Here is a 20,916-nt window from a genome sequence, read left to right as displayed (position 1 = left end):
ACCATATTCATCCCAAACTCATTTATTATTAAAACTTTGCTTTTGTGTTTCCTTTTCTTTTTCTAAAATAATTTTTTAATTCTGGAGAATTTTTTTTTTTAATTTTTTAAAAATGTTACTTATTTTTGAGAGAGAAGAGAGAGTGTATAAGCTGGGGAGGGGCAGAGAGAGAGGGAGATAGAATCTGAAGTGGGCTCCGTGCTGTCAGTGAGCCCGATGCAGGGCTCAAACTCACGAACTGTGAGATCATGACCTGAGCCGAAGTTGGACACTCAGCTGACTGAGGTACCACTCTAATTTTTACCCCCTCTAAAATAATTTTTTTTTTCCAACGTTTTTTATTTTATTTTTGGGACAGAGACAGAGCACGAACGGGGGAGGGGCAGAGAGAGAGGGAGACACAGAATCGGAAACAGGCTCCAGGCTCCGAGCCATCAGCCCAGAGCCCGACGCGGGGCTCGAACTCACGGACCGCGAGATCGTGACCTGGCTGAAGTCGGACGCTTAACTGACTGCACCACCCAGGCGCCCCTCTAAAATAATTTTTAACAGCAACCATTTATTGAGCGTTCATAGTGTGTCAGGAACTGTGCTGAATTTTTATGCAGTATTTTTCATTTAACCCTTAGTAATCTATATAGTAGACACTGTTATTATTCCTGTTTTATAGATAAGGAAATTAAGTACCAATTTGATCAAGGCCCCCATACCTGTGATTTTAAACCTACTCTCTCTAATTCCAAAGTCCATAGTTTGTTTTTTGTTTTGTTTTATTACTGTTTTGCTCTCTTGCTCATTTAATTTTTTGGTGAGGTCTGATGGTGGTGTATAGTTTGCTACTTTGTGTTTTGACCGTGTTGTGTCTACCAAAAAAAAACCAAATTCTTTTTGGCTTTACACTGGGAAATAAGCATGTTTTCCAAATTGTTGTAACTCTTACTAACCATCATCTTTAATGGGGATATATCCTAATCCATTAAGTGGGATATATAGCATTTGTTTACCTAACCCTTCCCTTTTGTCAGAACAGAAAAGAACTTGTCAAGTTGGCTTCAATTTCTATTTTATTTTTTTTATTTTAATTTTTTTAAAAAAAGATTTTTATTTGGGGGGTGCCTGGGTGGCTGAGTCGGTTGAGTGTCCAACTTTGGCTCAGGTCATGATCTCGTGGGTTTGAGCCCCACATCGGGCTCTTCGCTGTCAGCGCAGAGCCCACTTCGGATCTTCTATCTTCTCCTGTCTATACCTCTCCCCTGCTTGTGCTCTCTCTCTAAAAAATAATCAGACATTTAACGAAAAAAAGATTTTTAAGTAATCTTGACACCTGACGTGAGGCTTGAATTTACAACCCTGAGATGAAAAGTCACAAGCTCTTCCAGCTAGCCAGTCAGGCGCCCCAATTTCTTACTACTTAATTTTTTAATGTTTGTTTATTTTTGAGAGAGAGAGGAAGAGAGAGCTCAGGGAGGGGCAGAGAAAGGAAGACAGAGGATCCTAAGTGAGCTCCTGCTCAGCAGAGAGCCTGAGAGCCCCGTGCAGGGCTCAAACTCACAAACGGTGAGATCATGACCTGAGTCAAAGTCAGGCGCTTAACCGACTGAGCCACCCAGGTGCCCCTTTTGAAATGTTGCTGTAATGAACATCTTGTTGCAAAGATTGCATTTTTTTTTTTTTTTTTTTTTTTTTTTAGTTTTAGGATTATTGCCTTACAGTCTCAGAAATGGAAAGACTAAGTCAAAAGGGTAGGAAAATTTTAAAGCTGTTGTGACATTGCTTTCTGAAAGAGAAGGTTTTATAGTCTTACCAGCTATATGTATTATTTCGCCAATACTTTCATTCATTTTACTTCAATAAATACGTATTGAGCTTCTATTTTGAGCCAGCTCTGAGAGACATCATGGTATACAAGATAACCTGTTGAAGACATCTTTGCCCCCACAGAGCCCATTGTGCAGTGGAAAAGACACATAGTCAACTATGATATATTCTGTTACCGCCTATGAAAAGGAAGGATATATATAGTATGTTGTGGAAACACATAGGAGAGGTACCTAACATTAGCAGTATTTTCATACTGTATTATAATTACCCTATATTAAAATTGTCCTTTTGAACATGTGTGCTAATTTAGACCAAAAGTATATTAAACTATTCTTTTTTTTTTTTTAACGTTTATTTATTTTTGAGACAGAGAGAGACAGACCATGAACGGGAGAGGGGCAGAGAGAGAGGGAGACACAGAATTGGAAGCAGGCTCCAGGCTCTGAGCCATCAGCCCAGAGCCTGACGCGGGGCTCAAACTCACGGACCGTGAGATCGTGACCTGAGTCAAAGTCGGACGCTTAACCGACTGAGCCACCCACGCGCCCCTAAACTATTTAATTTATATTTTATTGATTATTAATGGCTTCTGCATATTATTATGATTAAAAATGAAACCACACTGAAACTGTTTCTCCAACACAAAGAAGTGAGATTTTGTTTGTCATTAATCTTAGGCTGAAAGAATCTAAAGCCTAATTAATTAATTCATATTGTTTTTTGTCTAAAACTGTTCTGTTTTTTAACAACTTTGTTGTTGTTTAATGTTTGTTTTTGAGAGAGAGAGAGCACAAGTAGGGGAGGGGCAGAGAGAGAGGGAGACACAGAATCTGAAGCAAGCTCCAGGTTCCCAACTGTCAGTATAGAGCCTGACTTGGGGCTCGAACTCCTGAACCATGAGATCATGACCTAAACCGAAGGACGCTTAACCGACTGAGCCACCCAGGTGCCCCAAACTAATTTTTTTTAGTGTAATCTCCTACCACTGTCTGCCAGCCTTCCAGCTTACCCACCATTGGGATTTGCAAGGTTCTTCACTGTTACTTTCACCTGGGATATTCTTTTTCACCTTTCTGCCTGCCAGAATCCTCTTATCCTTCAAGGCTGAACTCAGATGGCAGCTCCTTTGTCAAGCTTTCCTGGGCCCCTCACCAGAATATTGATGTTTTTACTCAGACTACCTTGTTCCTAATATATCCTATTCTATAGCCTATTCTTGTGGTAGGATTTCCAGCAAAATCATGAGTAGTATATATCTCTGAATCTTCATTGCTTCTATCACACTTGGTGGGTCTTCCATGAGTCATTTGCTGAATTAGTGAAATCCCATCTGTTTGGGTCATTATTGAAGCATACAGTGAATGCTTTATTTTTAGCACCTCTTCAGTACTTATTGTCCGTATTTGTGGCCTGTTACCTTTTAACATCTATGAGTATACTATAACTGGTATGCTTAAAAGTTCATAAGGCAGGCGTTTAGAATTTAAGGTACATTTTCCTGTGGAAATAGTGTTACAAATTATAGTTTAGTAATCCAGGAAAGTACTCTTTATAATTCTTACAATCTACACTGTTCCCCTAGTTTATAAACCACCTATTCTTTGTCATTGTACCTATGTGAGAACTCATTTCATGTACAGACTTCGGAAGCAGATCCTCCCACCAGATGAGTAACTGAGACAAGGGAAGGAAGATTTCCTTTCTGCTTTCCAGGTTCAGAACTGCAGAGATTAGGAGGGTCCAAAGGCAGGAGAGCAATGAAAGAAGGTGCTAAACAAGTTTACCCCTAGAAATTGTAGGGAAGATGGGGATTGTGGTTTGAGGTCTGGCAGCAGCCTCTACAGGCATATTTCCAATTCCTTTCAAATTCAAAACAGATCTTAAGCAGTCTCTTTAGTCGCTTCCTTCCTTTCTATTTATTAGTTGAAAACCCAGTGTAGGATAAGTAGGAGTTTACTAATTGGTATTCAAACAGAACAATAAAGTCAAAGTTAGTTTTCATCTTTAAATAAGTTGGAATAATTTTTGTAATTTTGGAATAGTTGTTGGCCTGGGACTCTCCTATAGAAGCATAAATGGACTCTCATCATCCTTCTGAGACTGTCCATCTAATGAGATGCTAACATAGTATATTTGTGCTCAAGGCTGTTAGGATTTGATTAGTGAGTGGCCTCCTGTTGTTTCTCATCTTTAATTACCCTAGTGTTTATATGCATTCGTTTTGAGCCTTATTGATCTGTTTTGTTTTCAAAGTAGTGTTGTTTCCCCTAACCCCTAATTGAAATTAGCTAGCTGTGTTACACAACGAAACTTGAAGAACCTTCTAAACTGATAGTGACTGGTTTGTGGATGTATATAGATTCTTTAGCTATTCTATAATAAAAGAAGATGTAACTCAAATTAGACCTACTTTTTCTAAATATTTAGCATTTTGAATTAGAAGTTTTAATTTATTTACATTAATATTATCTCTAGAGATATATATTTTTTAACATGTACAGGTCTTCTGATTTAATATGCAAATTGCTTATAATTTTGAAGAAATAGGCAAAGAAAGTAGAAAAGATTTTATATTTAGAAAATATTATCACTGTGAACATTTCATAAAAGAATAATGTCTAGATATATTGGTGTCTCTTCCATCGTATTAAGTACCTAAGTACCAAGAAGATTAAGGGAAAATTATAAGGTGGTTTTAAAGACCAACATTATTGAGCACACTGTTTCATTGTTTGATGATGATATCATTGGTTTCAGGAATATTAACGGTTGAAAATAGCTTCTTCAAAATTTCAGATACTTCTCAGAATGAAAATACCTGCTCATTATTTGGGTTTTATGGGGGTAGGGATGCAGACAGTGGCTGGCACATATAAAACAACTGAATTTCTTCATCGGGTGATATGCAAAATTACAGTGTATTTGAGTAGAATATAATGTTTACCACAACAAACAGTACACAAAAGACTCTAATTTTTAGGGAACAGAAAAACTGATACCAAAATAATAGTGAAACACAGGGGTGGTAGAGCCCTAGAGAATAAGGTGACCTGGGCTTAGCTTTTCAATTCTTAGCTGTTCAGCTTAGGCAAATTAGTAAAAAAAAAAAAAAAAAAAAAAAAAATCCCTATTCCTTAGTGTTTTCAGCTATAAAATAAAGATAATAGTACTTATTTCTTTAATTCATACAGTAAATATTCAGTAAGTGCCTACTATGTGCCAGACACTGTTTAGGCACCAAGGATATTGACATGAGGTGGTGGATTTAAAAATACCTGCCCTCATGGGCTTTCATGAAGGAGCTAGATGATAAATAAGAAATGTGAATTAGGGGTGCCTGGGTGGCTCAGTCCATTGAACGTCCAGGTCAGCTCAGGACATGATCTCACAGTTCGTGAGTTCGAGCCCCTCATTGGGCTCTCTGCTGTCAGTGCAGAGCCCACTTCAGATCCTCTGTGCCCCACCCACCTCTGCACCTCTCCCTCTCGTGTTCTCTCTTTCTCTCCCAAAAATAAACATTAAAAAAAAAAAAAAAGAGGGGCACCTGGGTGGCTCAGTTGGTCGAGTGACCAACCTCAGCTCAGGTCATGATCTCAGTTCATGAGTTCAAGCCCCGCGTCAGGCTTTGCACTGATAGCACAGACTGCGTCCGATTCTCTGCCTCTCTCTGCCTCTCACCCGCTCATGCTTGTGCGCTCTCAAATAAATAAACATTAAAAAGTTAAGAGAAAAAAAAGAAATGTGAAATATATGGAATGCCAATAAATGATGTAAATGTGAAGTGTTGTATAGAGTGTACAATGAGGTTGGAATATTTGAAAGGCAAGATACCTCTGAGAAAGGTTTCTGTGAGGATTAAATGAGATACTGAGTGTGCCTGGCACATAATCAGGCATCAGTAAAAATTAACAGCTATTATTATTGTATTTATGATATAAAGGAAAAAGGCAAGTCAGTTAATATTAATGAGATGACACCAACCAAAAGTAAGTTGAGGATTATATCTAATGAAAGAAAATTAGTGTATACAGAGATACATATAGTAGCCCATATCCAGAGACTGGTTGATGTTTTTCACTCATTACAAATGGAGTCTCTTCAACTACGGACAATTTCATATTCTGAGCTACTCACCAAAGCTTGTAAATGTTACATTATCAGATATTTGCTCTGTTTGATTTTATTTATTTATGTATGTATGTATGTATGTATTTATTTATTTATTTATTTATTTATACCAAAATTGAATGGCTTTTACATTTGGGGGCATTGTATTTGTTCTTAAAATCATGACTGATGTATAAATTTAGGAGAACTAGTTTGTGGTCCACTTTTAGTCTTTGAATCATGGATTACCTTCTAGTTTACCATATTTATCTCTTGAATGTACCTGGATCATTAAGACTTAGATGTTTGCACACTCAGATAAAAAAACACCGTGGATCTTTTTTTTTTTTTTTAATTTTTTTTTTTTTTAACATTTATTTATTTTTGAGACAGAGAGAGACAGAGCATGAACGGGGGAGGGTCAGAGAGAGAGGGAGACACAGAATCGGAAGCAGGCTCCAGGCTCTGGGCCATCATCAGCCCAGAGCCCGACGCGGGGCTCGAACTCACGGACCGTGAGATCGTGACCTGAGCTGAAGTCGGAAGCTTAACCGACTGAGCCACCCAGGCGCCCCAAAAGCACCGTGAATCTTGAAGCTGGAAACCTTTTGTTGCTTTCTTAGAATGGAACACATTTAGAATAACAGCAGTTAGTACTCAAAATAAGATAAATGATGGCCTGCTCCATTGTGTCTTTCAGTGTGTTGGCATGCATCAGCCCCGAAGCAGTGATTTCTGGATTAAACTACATGTCATTTGCTAATGTTGGAATGAGTGGCTTAAGCCCCAACGGCGTGGATTTGAGCATGGAGGCGAATGCTATCGCTCTGAAATATTTAAATGAAAATCAGCTGTCACAACTATCCCTCAGTCGATCAAACCAAAATAACTGTGACTCATCTTTTAGTCTTCTACATATTAATACAGACAGAAGCACAGTGGGGCTTAGTTTAATTTCACCAAACAACATGTCATTTGCAACCAAAAAATATATGAAGAGATATGGACTCATTCAAAGCAGTGACAACAGTGAAGATGAAGAGGAGCCTCCAAACCATACAGAGGGCAAGAGTGAACATTTACTGAATCAAAACCTTACATCCACACCTGAGCAACTAGACTGTCAGACAGAGCCCTCTAGGAACACCTGTGAAATAATTAATTGTCACAACTGTGAACCCGTGAGCACCCACACAGATATGCCAGTACTGAGAAATATTACAAATGAAGTTGTGCGGCCAAAAGCAATGCAGCAATTGAATGAAAACCCAGCTTTCTTATTAAAAAACTTTAAACCAAGTCCTGCAGTGAACCTCCGAACTGGAAAAGCAGAGTTTACCCAACATCCTGAGAAAGAAAATGAAAGGGACTCTCCAATTCTTCCTGAAAGTTTCAAACCTGAAACTTTAAAGCAGATGAACAGTATGAATTCAGTGGGCACCTTCTTAGATGTAAAGCGGCTCAGACAGTTGCCAAAACTATTTTGAACCTTAAACTCACCACCCTCCTGATGTGAGGATGGGGTGTCTCCCAAAGAGACTTAGGGAAGCCAGAGCCGCTTGGTGGTTTGGGGATCCCTAAGCATTCTCAGGGCCGCTCTGTTTCTTGGCAGCAGCTGATGGCAAAGAGCCGAACAAGCAACCTGATGGTGGGAGATGGCTGACTGGTGGGAGGTGAGGTTCTCTGTTCAAATAGAGCCGTTCAGCATCACTGCGACTTTTTAAAAAAAATCCCGAGACCAGTCATTTAAACAAATTTACGTACACAGGTAGTATCCAGCTCTAAATCTGAACTGTTCTTTGTGAAAAGTAAGTCCATCTTCCTAGCATGTTGCATCTCTGCGTCTACCCACTATCACCTAAAAGAACATGAGATAGACTTATCATGACCCTCACTAAATTAACTAAACCCACCCTTATTGAATTTAAGGGGAAAGTTTTATTTTTAAAAGTAACTTGAAGATGTTTTACACAACAAGTATATATGTTCTCTTAATTAGGATGCATATTTGTCGAATTCTGTGGAAGTAAAACTCTTGCAGTCTGGTAGGTTGATGTTATGTAACATTTTCAACATTATAGCACTAGCTATCACAAAATAAGAAAATTACTGAGTATGAGTGTGTTTTACAGACTTTGAGTATTTCACGTGTTTTAATATTTTTTAGTAGAACTTAATAAAAATGTTCAGATTTACTGTTTTCCTTTGTACTCTGCTATAACGTATCCTTTCTACACTTGTTAAAAAAAAACAAAAACTTTTTAGACTCCCCCAAAATTATAAAAATAATAGCAGAGAATTCTGGTGTACCCTTTAGCCAGTGACCCCCCAATGATAGTATCTTACATAGCCATAGCAAATGATCAAAACCAAGAAATTGACATTGGGTACAATATTAGTAACTAAACCACAGACCTTTTGGGTTGCACAGGTTTCTACATGCACTCATTTATTTACTTTTTGGTGTATAACTCTATGAAATTTTGTCACTTGTTATAGATTTGATTCAGCACCACTACAATCAGCATACAAAACTGATTCATCACAGCAAAGAAACTCCATAGTGCTATGCTTTTAAAATATACCCGCCTCCAGCCCAAATCCTTGACAACCAGTGGTCTGTTCTCCATCACTCCAGTGTTGTCATTTTGAGGATGTTAATATAAATGTGGCATCACGGTGTGTAACTTGATGAAATTAGTCTTCACTCAGCTTAATGTCCTTGAGATCCATCCAAGTTGTTAGGGTTGCTTCTTTTTTTCTCCCACCTTCTTAAAAATTAAGTTTAAAATTCGTATTTCTAAATCTAAAAGGAAAAAGCCCTCATTCACTTGAGAGATCAAGCTCTTCTGCTGAAGTTAACTTAGATGTCACTTTCTTCTATCAAAGTTTGATATGGAAGCTGGAAAGAAGGGGACTTTGTATCTCTAAATACTTTCCAGCTCGTTTGGGGCCTTCTGAGGTAATAATCTGATAAAAACAGTTTTTAGTTAGTTAGCAGCCTGGTTGCTCTGTGCTCTTCCCCACTGGAACCAGGACTGGTCGGTGTCTGTTTCCCTGCAGCGCTGCTATTTGGGGTTAAAATCAAGATGTAGAAATGGCCATAATGATTCTGTGTTTCCCTTTGTTTCCATAGGCTACATTTGGGACTTTAGTTATTTTAATAAATAGCCTAAAGACCCACTTAAAGTCTTCACTAGAGTCAACTTTTAAGGAACGGAATTGTCAGTGCTACTTCAAGTATGCTCCGTTTAACATTAGCCTGCAATGTCTCACCCAAGAAGCGAGTGTGGGTATAATTTAGATTGCACATTATTGAAAAAACTGAGAATGCTAGTGAATTAACTGACAGCCTCATTAACTATACCATTATCACTGGGAACCCTGTAATTTTCACACCAAACAAGAAGCTCTCTGTCTGAACAATAAAAACTGAACCTGAGGCTTTTTAGGCAAAATCTAATTCCGTCCCCTCCGTTACCACATCTAATTTAAGGCCTCTGATAAGACACTTAAGCAGTTTTGGAGACTGAATTTAGACTGCAGACTAATTCAACCAAACATGTCTCTTTCTACTAAACGCATGTCTAGAGAAGAGCCTCCTCTGGAAAGTTGTCTAAGAACGTTTTACTGTGGGAAGTTATTTGGTAAATTAGTTGCTAAGGTAGCTTTCAAGCATCTTTGGGGAAAGCATGAGTACTGGGAAAATTGGGTTAAAAGACTCTGGATATGATTGCCTCTCAAGTGACATTTGCCTGAAGTTTTCCCTTTCATCCAGTCCCACGGCATACCATTTATAGATACACGGGTGCTTCTTCAAATGGAATAAGGAAACGATGGAGCTTCCATTACCCAGCTTCTGGGAAACAAACCCATTCGTCTAGGTCCTGGCCAGTTGGCACCCCTGCCTTCACCAAATGTCCCCTCTTTCAGCCTCTGAACCCCTTGCTGGCTAGTCTGTGCTCACTTGTCCTCTGCCTTACCTTACTGTGCTAAGGGGCACGGAAGTGGATGTGGGCAAGTTAGACCTGAACCTTGCCTTTGCCAGCTGCAGAGATTCTAAGGAAAACAGATACACCCTGGAAACAGACCACAGTATGAGACAGTTGAAAAGTCAAAAGGAGTGCTCCAGACTGCAAGGAGCCACAGAAGCATAATCCTGATCGCTTCCGTCATTTTAGCACATGCCCGTGCTCACTTCACATGCAGCGGTTCATTTAAGCCTCCTTGCTGACCCGAGCTGGTTGGTGATTGTCATTCTCTTAGATGAGGGGACAGCCTGAGGGGAATAATGTACCCAAGCAAATTGCTAGCAGAGGTGCAAGCTCAAGTAGAATTCCAGAGCCCAAGCTCTTATTAAGCGCACCGAGAAATACAACTCCTCTTGAGGCCTGAGGAATCCTGGAAGAGCTTCCTACAACAAACATCTTGAGCTGAATGAATGATTCCGAATACTGTAGTCAGTGCGGTTTCGAGTAGGTGCTGTCCTCCAAGGGGCCGTGCCTTACTTGTGCCGAAGAAGGAGTCTGCTCACCCTTTAGCCGACACCAGAAGTTACCATTTTCACTTGTGTCCTGAAGTAGGCAGCCCCAGCTCTGTTAAAGAGCTCACTTCAATGATTTTACATCCTGGGAATCTTCAACTGAGTCTACTGTAAGAGCTCCAGGAAATTAGAAGAACAAAAGTTTCTGTGCCTTTGTTTTCTAGATGTTTCTCACAAGGGGGTGGGGGGTGGGGGCGGACAGAACCTTTCCTAGCCTCCTAGATTAACCGAGAGGGCTTTAAGCTCGCAAAATAAATTTATTGGCAGTGTTTTAGGTTAGCAGACTGCTTCACACTTGTCCAAGTGCTTTCCAACTACTACCTCATGTAATCCTCCCATCCCGGACCAGACTGAAGTATGTGTGGCAGGCTTCAGTAACCCCCTCTTAACACATAATGAGAAAGACAGATAAGGTACACCTGGGCCAAGGCCACACATCTATAGTTAACAACCAGGACATCAACCTTGTGTTCTTCCATAGCATCTAGCCCCAGCAAAGGCCTCTTCCCCTTTCTTCCTCTCCTCGCCAGCACCTGTTTTCCTCCTGATCATTCAACAGGTATCCCTTGTTGATTCTGCTGGGCACTCTAGATGCTGAGCATAAGGTGATTCATGGGACAAATGCCCTGTCGGATCTCAATCTAACGGGGGAGAAACATGCAAACATTAGCAGGACAGTGAGGCCAGCCCTCATAGTAGAACTATATAGAATAGGGAAGGGGAAGAAGTGCCATTTCCAGCAGTGGGAACGGCTTGTTGGAAAGCAAGGAGAAATGAAGAGGCACAGCATTGGAGGATGGAGTTGGAGGCAGGAAACCAAAGATAGGGAGAAAATATGCTAGGAAGAACCCTGAGGGAGCAACTGTTGGGTCCCTCTTGTTGCTCTGCCCCGAATTCTGTCCCTTTGGGCAAGTCACCTCTTGTCACTAGGCTTTAGTTTCCCCATTTTTGAGGTGAAGGGCTAGCCTGTTGATCTCCGGCATGCTGTGATTATGAAGCAGTGATGCAGAAATACGGGGTGTGAGGAGTGGTTTGTAAGTCTGGAGGAAGGAGAGGCTTCTGCAAGAGATAGCACTGGAGTTGGGCCGTGAAGGGTTTTGAAGGATTGCCACAGTCACAGGTGAGAAAAAAGAAATTTCCCCACTTTTTATAATGCTTAATGTATTTCACAACTTAAAAAAAAGGGGGCGCCTGGATGGCTCACTTGATTAAGCATCAGACTTCAGTTCAGGTCATGATCTCACAGTTCGTGGGTTCAAGCTCCACGTCGGGCTCTGTGCTGACAGCTCAGAGCAAGCCTGGAGCCTGCTTCAGATTCTGTGTGTCTCTCTCTGCCCCTCCCCCGCTCACATTCCATCTCTGCCTCTTTCTAAAAATAAATAAACATTAAAAAGAATTAAAAAGAAAAAGAGAATTCAGTTTTCCCCCACCAAAATGTTGAGGAATATCTGTTCGAACCCATAGCAACATGTCTTTCTCCAGCTCTGAGTTATACATTCCCTGTTTTGAAGGAGCTCAAAGTCCAGTGTGGAAAGAAACCTCAAACCCACGAAAAGGGGTTTTTAGAGTTTGGAAGCATAGGTGATGTTCCCTATCTCCTCTCCATTCCCCAAACCGGAACTGTCGGTCACAGAGAACATCCTCAGAGGAAATCCTGTTTTCCACTTCCTGGTCAGAGGCTGAACTCCAGGAAAAGGATGGATTTAGGGAGAGCCCTGTGTCCTGCCTCTTCGTGGGTGGTCTGGGACCAGGAGGATGAGAGGGACTAATTAAAAACACAATGGAAAACATGACATCAGGTACTCAAGGGTGTCAGAGCTTCAGGGTCCTCAGAAATCACTGGGTCCTCATTGTACAAATGAGGACATTGGGACCCCAAGAAGAGAAGGGACTTGTTCAAGTCTACACAGCTTAGTAAGCACAGAGCTGGGACTGGAATTGAGGACTCTAGACCGTCCTATCATAGGCCATGGTATCTGAGTAAGTTAGGTATCAAGCAATAACCTAGGCCCTTCCTTTTCTCCTTATACTATGAAGAAGAAAAAAAAAGGCAGTGTCTGTGCGCACACACATACTTCCCAGCTCATTTGCCTCTAAACCCGCCATGAGTTCAAACCCTGTGTGTATCCTTCAAACCCCCGCTTAAATTCTACTCTGTCCCACATCCCCTCCCCATCCTGCAGAAAACCTTCCCAGAATCCTGTTGTGGAAGCGACATTTTTCTCCTTTGACTTTACATAATCCTCCCTCCGGTTCTCTTTTTGTCCTCTTCCAGATTTATTACAGCCAACTTGTGTGTTGGTTATGTGTACCCATGGCTGGGAACTCCTTGAAGTCAGGGACCATGTACGATCCCCTCATCCAGTGAAGAGTCACAGGCACAAGGTTTGCCAAACGTCCCTGCTATATCTTGTGCTAGACCCTGGGGAGCATAACAGAGGAAGAAAAGGCACCGTTAGACCCTGCTGTTGTAGAAATGCACTTGCGCGTGCACAGACACACATGTGCAAAATCATATTCACCCATATTTATCCAAGTCCTACTCGAACCTCATTTAGACTTCACAATAGCCCTGGGAAGTGACAGAAGCAAACATGCGGGTTCACCTGCAAACACTCATAGAAGTTCTCGGTGAAGTAATAACAATAGTTCAGTGAGCACACCTGCTCTGTTCTAAGCCTGTTCTAACATTTGTTAACTTATTCTTCACAACAAATGTTAAGAGGTGGATATTTTTATTACCCCCATTATGGGCTAGAAAGTAGGAACAGAGAGGTTAAGTAACTTTCCCTGAGGTCACACAGCCACTAGGAAGAACAAGGATTCAAATCTGGACAGTCTGGCTCCAGAGCCATTGCTCTTAACCTGGGCATTATGTCAGGATTCCCCCTGAGAGGAAATGGAGACTCCATGGTAAAGTGATGTGCCCAAGGTCACACAGGTGAAGTCAGGATTTGAACTCAGGCCTGTCTGGCTTCAGAGCCCGTGTTATCCTTTCCTTCTTTTTCTCCTCCTCCTTTCCCCTCGGCAGCAGAAGGGGCTTGAAGTAAGCATGTGTGTCAGTTTCATAAAGCTCAGTTCCTACCTTGATAAGATGCTGGTTGGAAGGGGGCAGATACAGGGACCATAGCGGAGTCACTCCTGGTAAGTGACTTGCTCCAAACCCCCAGAATCACCCGGAGGGCCCTGCACTGTGACTCTTGAAGCCCCCACCTGTGCTCTCCTCTCCACCCAGCACGGAGAGTATCTGTGGAGACCAGGTGTCCAGCAGCCCTATCCCCGCGAGAGCCTGCACTTCCTGGGCTGCCCCGGGAAGGGGCTGCGACTCACAGCTTGTGTGCTTGTGGAACCATTCCTCTCTCCTGGTGAGGGCCACACAGGGTGCCCTTGCACCTTCTTGGTGGCTGGTTTCTAGGACCAGGAGGGCTGGCAGTTTGGGCTTCCTCCAAGTTCACGGCCCAGGTTCCTGCTGGGTGGTGTCCCTCTCGCTCGATTTCTTTCTCCAGTTCCGTCACTCTTATTCCTTCAACATACCATTGCGGTGCTGCTACTCTGTCTCTATGATATGCTGGGGCATAGATAAACCAGACCTGTCTCCGAGGAGCTCTTTGGGGTACACAATCCCCCTGATGTAGTGGTTGGCACCATATTGGAGGGATGTTTAAGGGACACAGGGGAAAAGGCTGGAGGCAGGAACTTCTGCTCTCCTGGAAGTCCTAGGGCAGCCAAAGCCCTTGGCTCCCTCTGCTTAGAGAAGATTTACTTGGTGTGCACCCCGCCCTCTCCTCCCCCTGCCACCCAGTGCAACAGGGCCCCAGTGTATGGTCCTGGGAAACAAGACCAGGGTGGGACTGACGTGGGAGGAGCACAGTACCCAGCCCATGTATATTTTAATCCACTCGGCAACTTTGCATTCTCCCAAGCCTCTCAAGGCACAAGCCTCGGCGCCTTGGCAGGCAGCCCAGATGGGCTCTGAGTCCTGTCACATCCCCAGCAGCCAGCATGGGGCCCAGAATTACTGTTCAAAAGTGTTTGTTTAAAATGAATGCATAAGCAGGGGCCATGCCCACTGTACAGATGAGGAAACTGAGTTCCGGAGAGGGTGGGAGACTGCTCTCCCATCACAGCTTTTAGGAAGAAGCTTTTAGGAGAAGGAAGCCAGATTTCTTAACCTAGCGCAGAGCATGCTGTCCAAGCGAGGGGAGCATGTCACCCCCGCACCTAGGATATTGTCTGGCACAAGCTAGACCCTTAGCAAGTGTGGAATAAAGGAATGAGTGAAGCTGGGTGGGCATGCATTTTGGATAGCCCTGGCCCACCATGCTCGCCTCATCTACCGCCTTGTGTAGCCCCTTTGTATAACAGTGACAGTCACACTGAACTTCTCACCATCCCCACATGTACCCTTCCCTTCCCACCACTGGGCCTTTGCACCTGCTATCGCACTTCCCCATCATCTGACCCTGCTACTCCCAGTCCAAGACAGACAACACCAGTTTTGCAAAGTCTAGTCTGATCCTTCCCAGCAAGAATACCCAAAACACACACACACACACACACACACACACACACACACACACACACACAGTCTCTCCTGGGTCTCCAAAGTATTTTGCATACCCCTGTCTGGCAGAACATGTAATCCTTGCTACTGTATCTCTCTCTTCCATCTCAGTATCTGTAGGCCTGAATACAGGGTGGGGTAGAGGCTCATAAGAAAATTACAGTTTCTATTTATGAGACGGCGCTCAGCTCTGTGCTCAGCTTTTTATATATGTGCCATAGGTTCCCAGCAACCCTGTGAATCATGTGTTCTTTTTACCTCCATTTTAGAGATGAGGAAACTGAGGCAGGGAAAAGTGCAGTAACTTGCTTAGGGCCACCAGCCACGAAATGGTTGAGGAGGAACTCAAGCCTGGTGGGGCAGACAGTTAATCGCGTATTCTCTTCTACTCCATTAGGGCCCTGTCCTGTGGAATGGGTTCCGGGCTGGACACGCAGAACCCAGGCCACGCAGGGCCGTGCAGACGAGAGGTTTTCCTGGCGACTCATGGTTGTGTGACAGAGCCCGGTAGGCCCATGTGTCTCCTTAATGGTGCCTTTAAAACAACTCTCCCCTTCCCTTCCCACCCTCCTTTTCATCGCCCTCTCACTGTCACCCCATAGGAGCTGGCAGACCGGCTATGACTCTGCAGGGCCTGACTTGTTAGGATGTGACAAGGAAGTGGGCTCCTTGTTTTTCCGGGTACCTGTGGGGTGTGGGAGCTCTCACTAAGAACCTGAGCGGAGACCCAGAAAGAGGAAGGAGGCACAGATGAGAGCCAGATTAAAGACAGAAAGAAGAGCAGACCCAAAGAGTGAGAGCTGGAGATAGAGACGGCACACTGAAAGAGATGATAAGAGATAAAAGGGAGAGAGATCCTGTGGTCCCCTCGCCCATCCCTATTAGAGATGGGGAAACTGAGGGTCAGAGGAAGTGACCCTACTTCCTGGCAGATGTGTCTGTCACTTTTGCAAACACCATCAATCCACTTCCTCTCATGTCCCCAGATAGCTACTGCTGTTCGTGTGCCTGGCCCTAAGCAGCGTGCGTCAGACTGCCGCCGGGGGCTCTGGGGCCTGCTCTGGAGGACAGTGAGAGTGAGGGGTATCAGTGCAGGATTGATCAGCGATGGCATCCTGGACAGGATAAGACCGAAGCCAGGCCACACAAAAAAATGTTTGCAATCAACCTTACTGAGGCATGATTTATACACAATGAAATGCACCCATTTGAAGGATACAGGTTATTGACTTTTGACACACATACGCTCGTGTAAGCAGCACCATGAATCGAGACAGAGAATATTTTCATCCCCAGAGACGTCCCTTGTGCCTCTTTGCTGTCATCTCTCCTCTACCACCAACCCTGACTTGAACTCTGCCATTATAGATTAGCTTTGCCTTTTCTGGAGTTTTCTATAGATGGAATCATACACAAGTATACTCTTTTGTGCCTGTCCTCTTTCACCGAGCATAATGTTTTTGAGATGATTTCGTATTCTTGCATGTATCAGTAGGTTGGTTCTTTCTTTACTGTTGAGTAGTATTCTGTTGCGTGAATGTACCACAATTTACCTGTTCACCTGTTGATGGGCATTTGGATTGTTTCTGGGTTTTAGCTGTTATGAATAAAGCGGCTATATGAATATTGCGTCCCAGAGTTCTTGGGGATATATGTTTTTCAATTCTCCCAAATAAGTATATGTCTATCAACTATTTTTTTTTTTTTGAGAGAGAGAGAGAGGGAGAGAGAGAGAGAGCCCTAGCAGGGTAGGGGCAGAGGGAGAGGGACAGAATCTTAAGCAGGATCCATGCTCAGCGCAGAGCTGAGACCCGGGGCTCGATCTCACAAACTGTGAGATCATGACCTGAACCAAAATCGAGAGTCTGACGCTTGACTGAGCCACCCAGGCGTCCCTATGAACTGTATATTTATAAGGAACCGTCAAAGAGTTCTTCAAGGTGCTTGAGTCATTTTTGCGTTTCCCTTCAACTATGAGAATTCCAGTTTCTCCACATCCTCACCGTTAGTTGCTAGTGTCAGTCTTTTAAATTTTAGCCATTTTAGTCAGTGTGTCACAGGTATCTCATTGCAGTTTGAATTCACATTTCCCTAATGTAAACTTGAGCACCTCTTCATGAGTTTTTTGGCTATTTGTTTTTATTTTTTAGGGTCACAAGGGATTTACGTCGGGGCATATCACAGTGCCATCCAAAGTGTCCACAATTTTAAAGTTCTCTCGATGTAGCAAATGAGTCATTACAGCCAGAAGGCATGAAGAGGACATTGGGCCCAAGGCGACGTGGCTGCAGACCAGCTGAGTGACCTCGGGAGAGCTGAGCCGGTTTCCTCATCTTGAAAGCTGGGGTCACACTAGCAGCCTGGCAGGGTTATTGTAGAGGGTGTCGTGGCAGAGAAGAGCCAGACACAGGGAGCTGTGCAGGCGTACGTGGAAGGTGCTCAGGACATAGAGCCCCCTTCAGCGGTCTAGCAGTCCTGCCCACAAGTATTTATGTGTACCCAAGGCCCAGGGCCTGTCTGAGTGACCACCAGCAACTGTTCGTTCACTGCCCAGAGGGCTGGGGGCAGCACCCGTGCCTCTCCTTTTCTGACAGCTCTGGGAACACGACCACTGAGGGCAGAGCTGGCTGGGCGGCTCCCTCATGAGGACAGATGAGTTTAGGCACTAACCATTCCAGGTCTGGGGAGCAGCCTTGGTCTTCCGCATGCTCCTGTCAGAAGCATGGGGCAGGGACAGGGACATGGCTTCAAAGCACTAGGAAGCGCGGTGCTTTCTTAACAGATTCAACTATTTTATGGTGGGCCTTGCAGAGGACAGCGGTAACTAGGGCAGAGTTTCTCAGGGTTTGGTGAACATCAGAATCCCCTGGACGTCCTGTGGACATGCAGGCTTCTGGGCCTCACTCCCGGAGTTTCTGATGCATCAGGCCCAGGGCCTGGGACTTGGCGTTTCTAATGAGTTCCCAGGTGGTGCTGATGGCCCACTCTGAGAAGCGGAATTCTGGGCTGAAGCCCTTTCCGTCCGTGGGAGCTGTGGTGTCCGCGCTGGGCTTGGGCAGCATACAGATGGCGCTCCCCACGCTTCAGCTTGGAGTTCTCTCTCAGCCCCACTTACGGGCAGGGGGCGGGTTCTTTCAGGGCAGGGAATGGAGGCCAAAATGGAGACAGCGGTCCCATGGAAGTGGAGGGGGGAAACGATGTCACCTCCTCGAGTCGGAGTTTGGTTTTATTTTTAAATTTGTTTAGTGTTTATTTATTTATTTTTGAGAGAGAGAGAGAGAGAGAGAGAGAGAGACAGAGAATGCGTGGGGGAGGGGCAGAGAGACAGAGGGAGACACAGAAGCAGAAGCAGAAGCAGGCTCTGAGCTGTCAGCACAGAGCCCGATTCCACGGGGGGCTCGAACTCATGAACCGTGAGATCACGACCTGAGCCGAAGTCAGACCCTTAACCGACTGAGCCACCCTGGCGCCCCCAGAGTTTTTACCACTACAAATAACCCTGTGATGAGAACACTATGATGTATGGACAACAATCACCCCCTCTTCTACAGATGAGGAAAGTGGAGCACAGAGACTGAGACACTTTCCTACAAAGCTACTGCTGACAAGTGAGAGAGCAGGGATGGGAACTCAGGACTGCCCTTGGAAGCCGCACAGCCTGGAGCCTGACTGCCTTGGGCCGGGATTCTGGCTCCACCACTTACCAGCTGGGTGTTCTCCACAAAGTTGCTCAACCTTTCTGTGCCTCAGTTGCTTACCTGCAAAATGCAGGTGAGGGCAGCCCCGACTTCACTGGGTTGTTGGAAGGATTAACTGAATTAATACTTATGAAGTGCTTAGGGCAGTACCTGGCACATTGTGCCTCCACATAAATGCACTGAAAGTAAACCTGGCTGTCCACCAGAGCGCACACACCCTGCATTCCTCCAGAGGACAAGCTCAGGGGAGAAAGCTCAGAGATCAGCTAGTACCCAGAGACAGAGTGGGCTGAAACGCTTGAAAAAATTAAGACCTCAAATTTGGGGGTTAGGAAGAGCCCAGCCTTTGGTAGGGGTAGGGGTGGAGGCAGGGGACAGGTCGGAGAGTGGCCACCGCGGCCTCAGGCCCCAAACCTGGAGAGGCTGTTCTCTCCAGGATGTTCCCTTCCAGGACCAGACTCCAGACTGACCTGTCTGGGTCCCAACCTCCCCTCCACCCTACCCTGCTCCCCACCCCAGCCCGGGCGCTCTGGGTTTCCTGCCCGCCCGAGGCCCCTGCTCCAGGCACGCGGAGGAGGGGTGGCATTTCCTGGCGGGGCCGCGGGCCGCGTCACTCGCTCCTGGACGCTCGGACAGCGCTGACCGACAGGCACCAGATGCTATTTCAGGCGGCGCCCTGCTCAGTGCGCAGTTTCCGTTTTTCCACCGACCGTCGGAAACAGGGCAGGGGAGGAGGGTGTAGACGTCACGAGCCCCCCCTCCTCGCTTCAGGCGGGGGTGCTGGGGGCGGGGGTTGGGGCAGGTCCGCGATGGCTGCCAGACTGTCAGAATCTCGAGCTTTGCGAGCTTTGCGAACAGAGTGGGTGGTGAGCGTCACCTCCGCGCCCTGCCACGGATACCTGGGCACACTCTTCTGCCGCAGGGTTGACGAAAGCCTTGCCGCCTGTGTTCCTTCCCTACAGCCTTGCGGGGTCATTTAATGCCCGGTAGGAGAATCCGACAGCTTGTAGCTGCCCCGGACACCTAAACTCAAGAAATTCGAAACCAAATGCAGAATCTCTCCCCATGCTCCCTGGCCTCCAGGCCCCTATATCCAGGAATAACACCACCACCTAAACCAAGGAGAGCCAGAAACCCAGAGGGGTCCTGGATTTCTGCTTCCCTCTCATCCCCCAAACCCTATGGGTACAACCCCAGTTTTGTATCCTAAATACAGGTCGTCTTCATCTGCCTCTTGTCATCTCTTCCTCGGCACCCTAGTCCACCCTCCCACTGGACCACTGCCTTGGTGTCAGAACTGGTCTTCCCACTTCTTACCTTCCCCCCCCCCCCCCCCTTCGTCACCTTGCAGCCAAAGAGCTTTCTAGAAATGCAAATCTGATCCTTTTTAGGACACTATGCATCCCCCTCCCCCGGAACCAAATAAACAAAATGGTTTCTCCTCCTAAATCCTTTAAATTGGCCACAGGCTTGTTCCAGCCACACTGGACTCTTTTCTGTTCCTTGCATGAAACTAAAGCCCTTCTTCCGCATCAGCCCTTGGCCCACGCAGAAGGCTCTCAATGTTCACTCTTTTACCCACCCTCAGATCTCACTCTCAGTTCTCCATCCAGGCATCATTTTCTCGGGGAAGCATTCCCTGGCGGGGCTTTCTGATATGGGAATGGCCAGCACCTATTTGCAGGGGCTCAGAGAAGCGAACTGACTTCTGGAACTCAGAATTACAGGAGTCCCCCGCTTTCAGTTAAGTGATGCAGTCAGGCAAAGGCAATGGGACCAGAGGAGGAGAGATGAAATCCAGCCCCGTTGCAGGGAGGCTTCAGGGAGGAAGTGGCCAAAAGGTTGAATTGTGAGAAACGCGAGGAGACAAGAGAAGGCCAATAAGGCAGAAGGAGCAGCAGTAGCTGAGGCACAAGGGGGGATTCGGTGTGATGATAGTGGGTGAGGCAGGGCTGGAGCCATGGGGAGAGAGCAAGAGATCGGGCCTAATAGACCCCAGAAGCCTCTCCTCAGGGTCCCTGTGGAAGGCTGGAATGGCTGGGCCAGGGGACGCCTTGTGACATGTCCAAGAGTTAAATTATTTTTCGCAGAACTTGGACGGTCCTTCTCCCAGGAGATTCTGTAAAAGTTACCGGTATGCACAGGGTGCCCTGACTTCCACCAGAGAGCACAGGGGGGATAGA

The 20,916-nt window shown here is 45.2% G+C and overlaps 1 protein-coding gene across 15 annotated transcripts in view; it reads left to right on the top strand.

Annotated features, from left to right (window-relative positions):
* The window catches only part of STIL (STIL centriolar assembly protein), a 77,422-nt gene extending 69,294 nt beyond the window's left edge, over positions 1–8,128 (top strand). For all 15 annotated transcript variants that reach the window (XM_045035798.1, XM_045035799.1, XM_045035789.1 and 12 more), the window contains one exon: positions 6,629–8,128. In XM_045035798.1, coding sequence (XP_044891733.1) covers positions 6,629–7,415 — 787 coding nt within the window. In that variant the 3' untranslated portion in view covers positions 7,416–8,128. The remainder of the gene's footprint in view (positions 1–6,628) is intronic.
* The last annotated feature ends 12,788 nt before the right edge of the window (positions 8,129–20,916 follow it).

This window comes from Felis catus, chromosome C1, assembly GCF_018350175.1.
Source record: "Felis catus isolate Fca126 chromosome C1, F.catus_Fca126_mat1.0, whole genome shotgun sequence".
Taxonomy (NCBI): domain Eukaryota; kingdom Metazoa; phylum Chordata; class Mammalia; order Carnivora; family Felidae; genus Felis; species Felis catus.
Note: the sequence above shows the minus strand (reverse complement) of the source record. Positions and strands in the feature narration are given on the sequence as shown.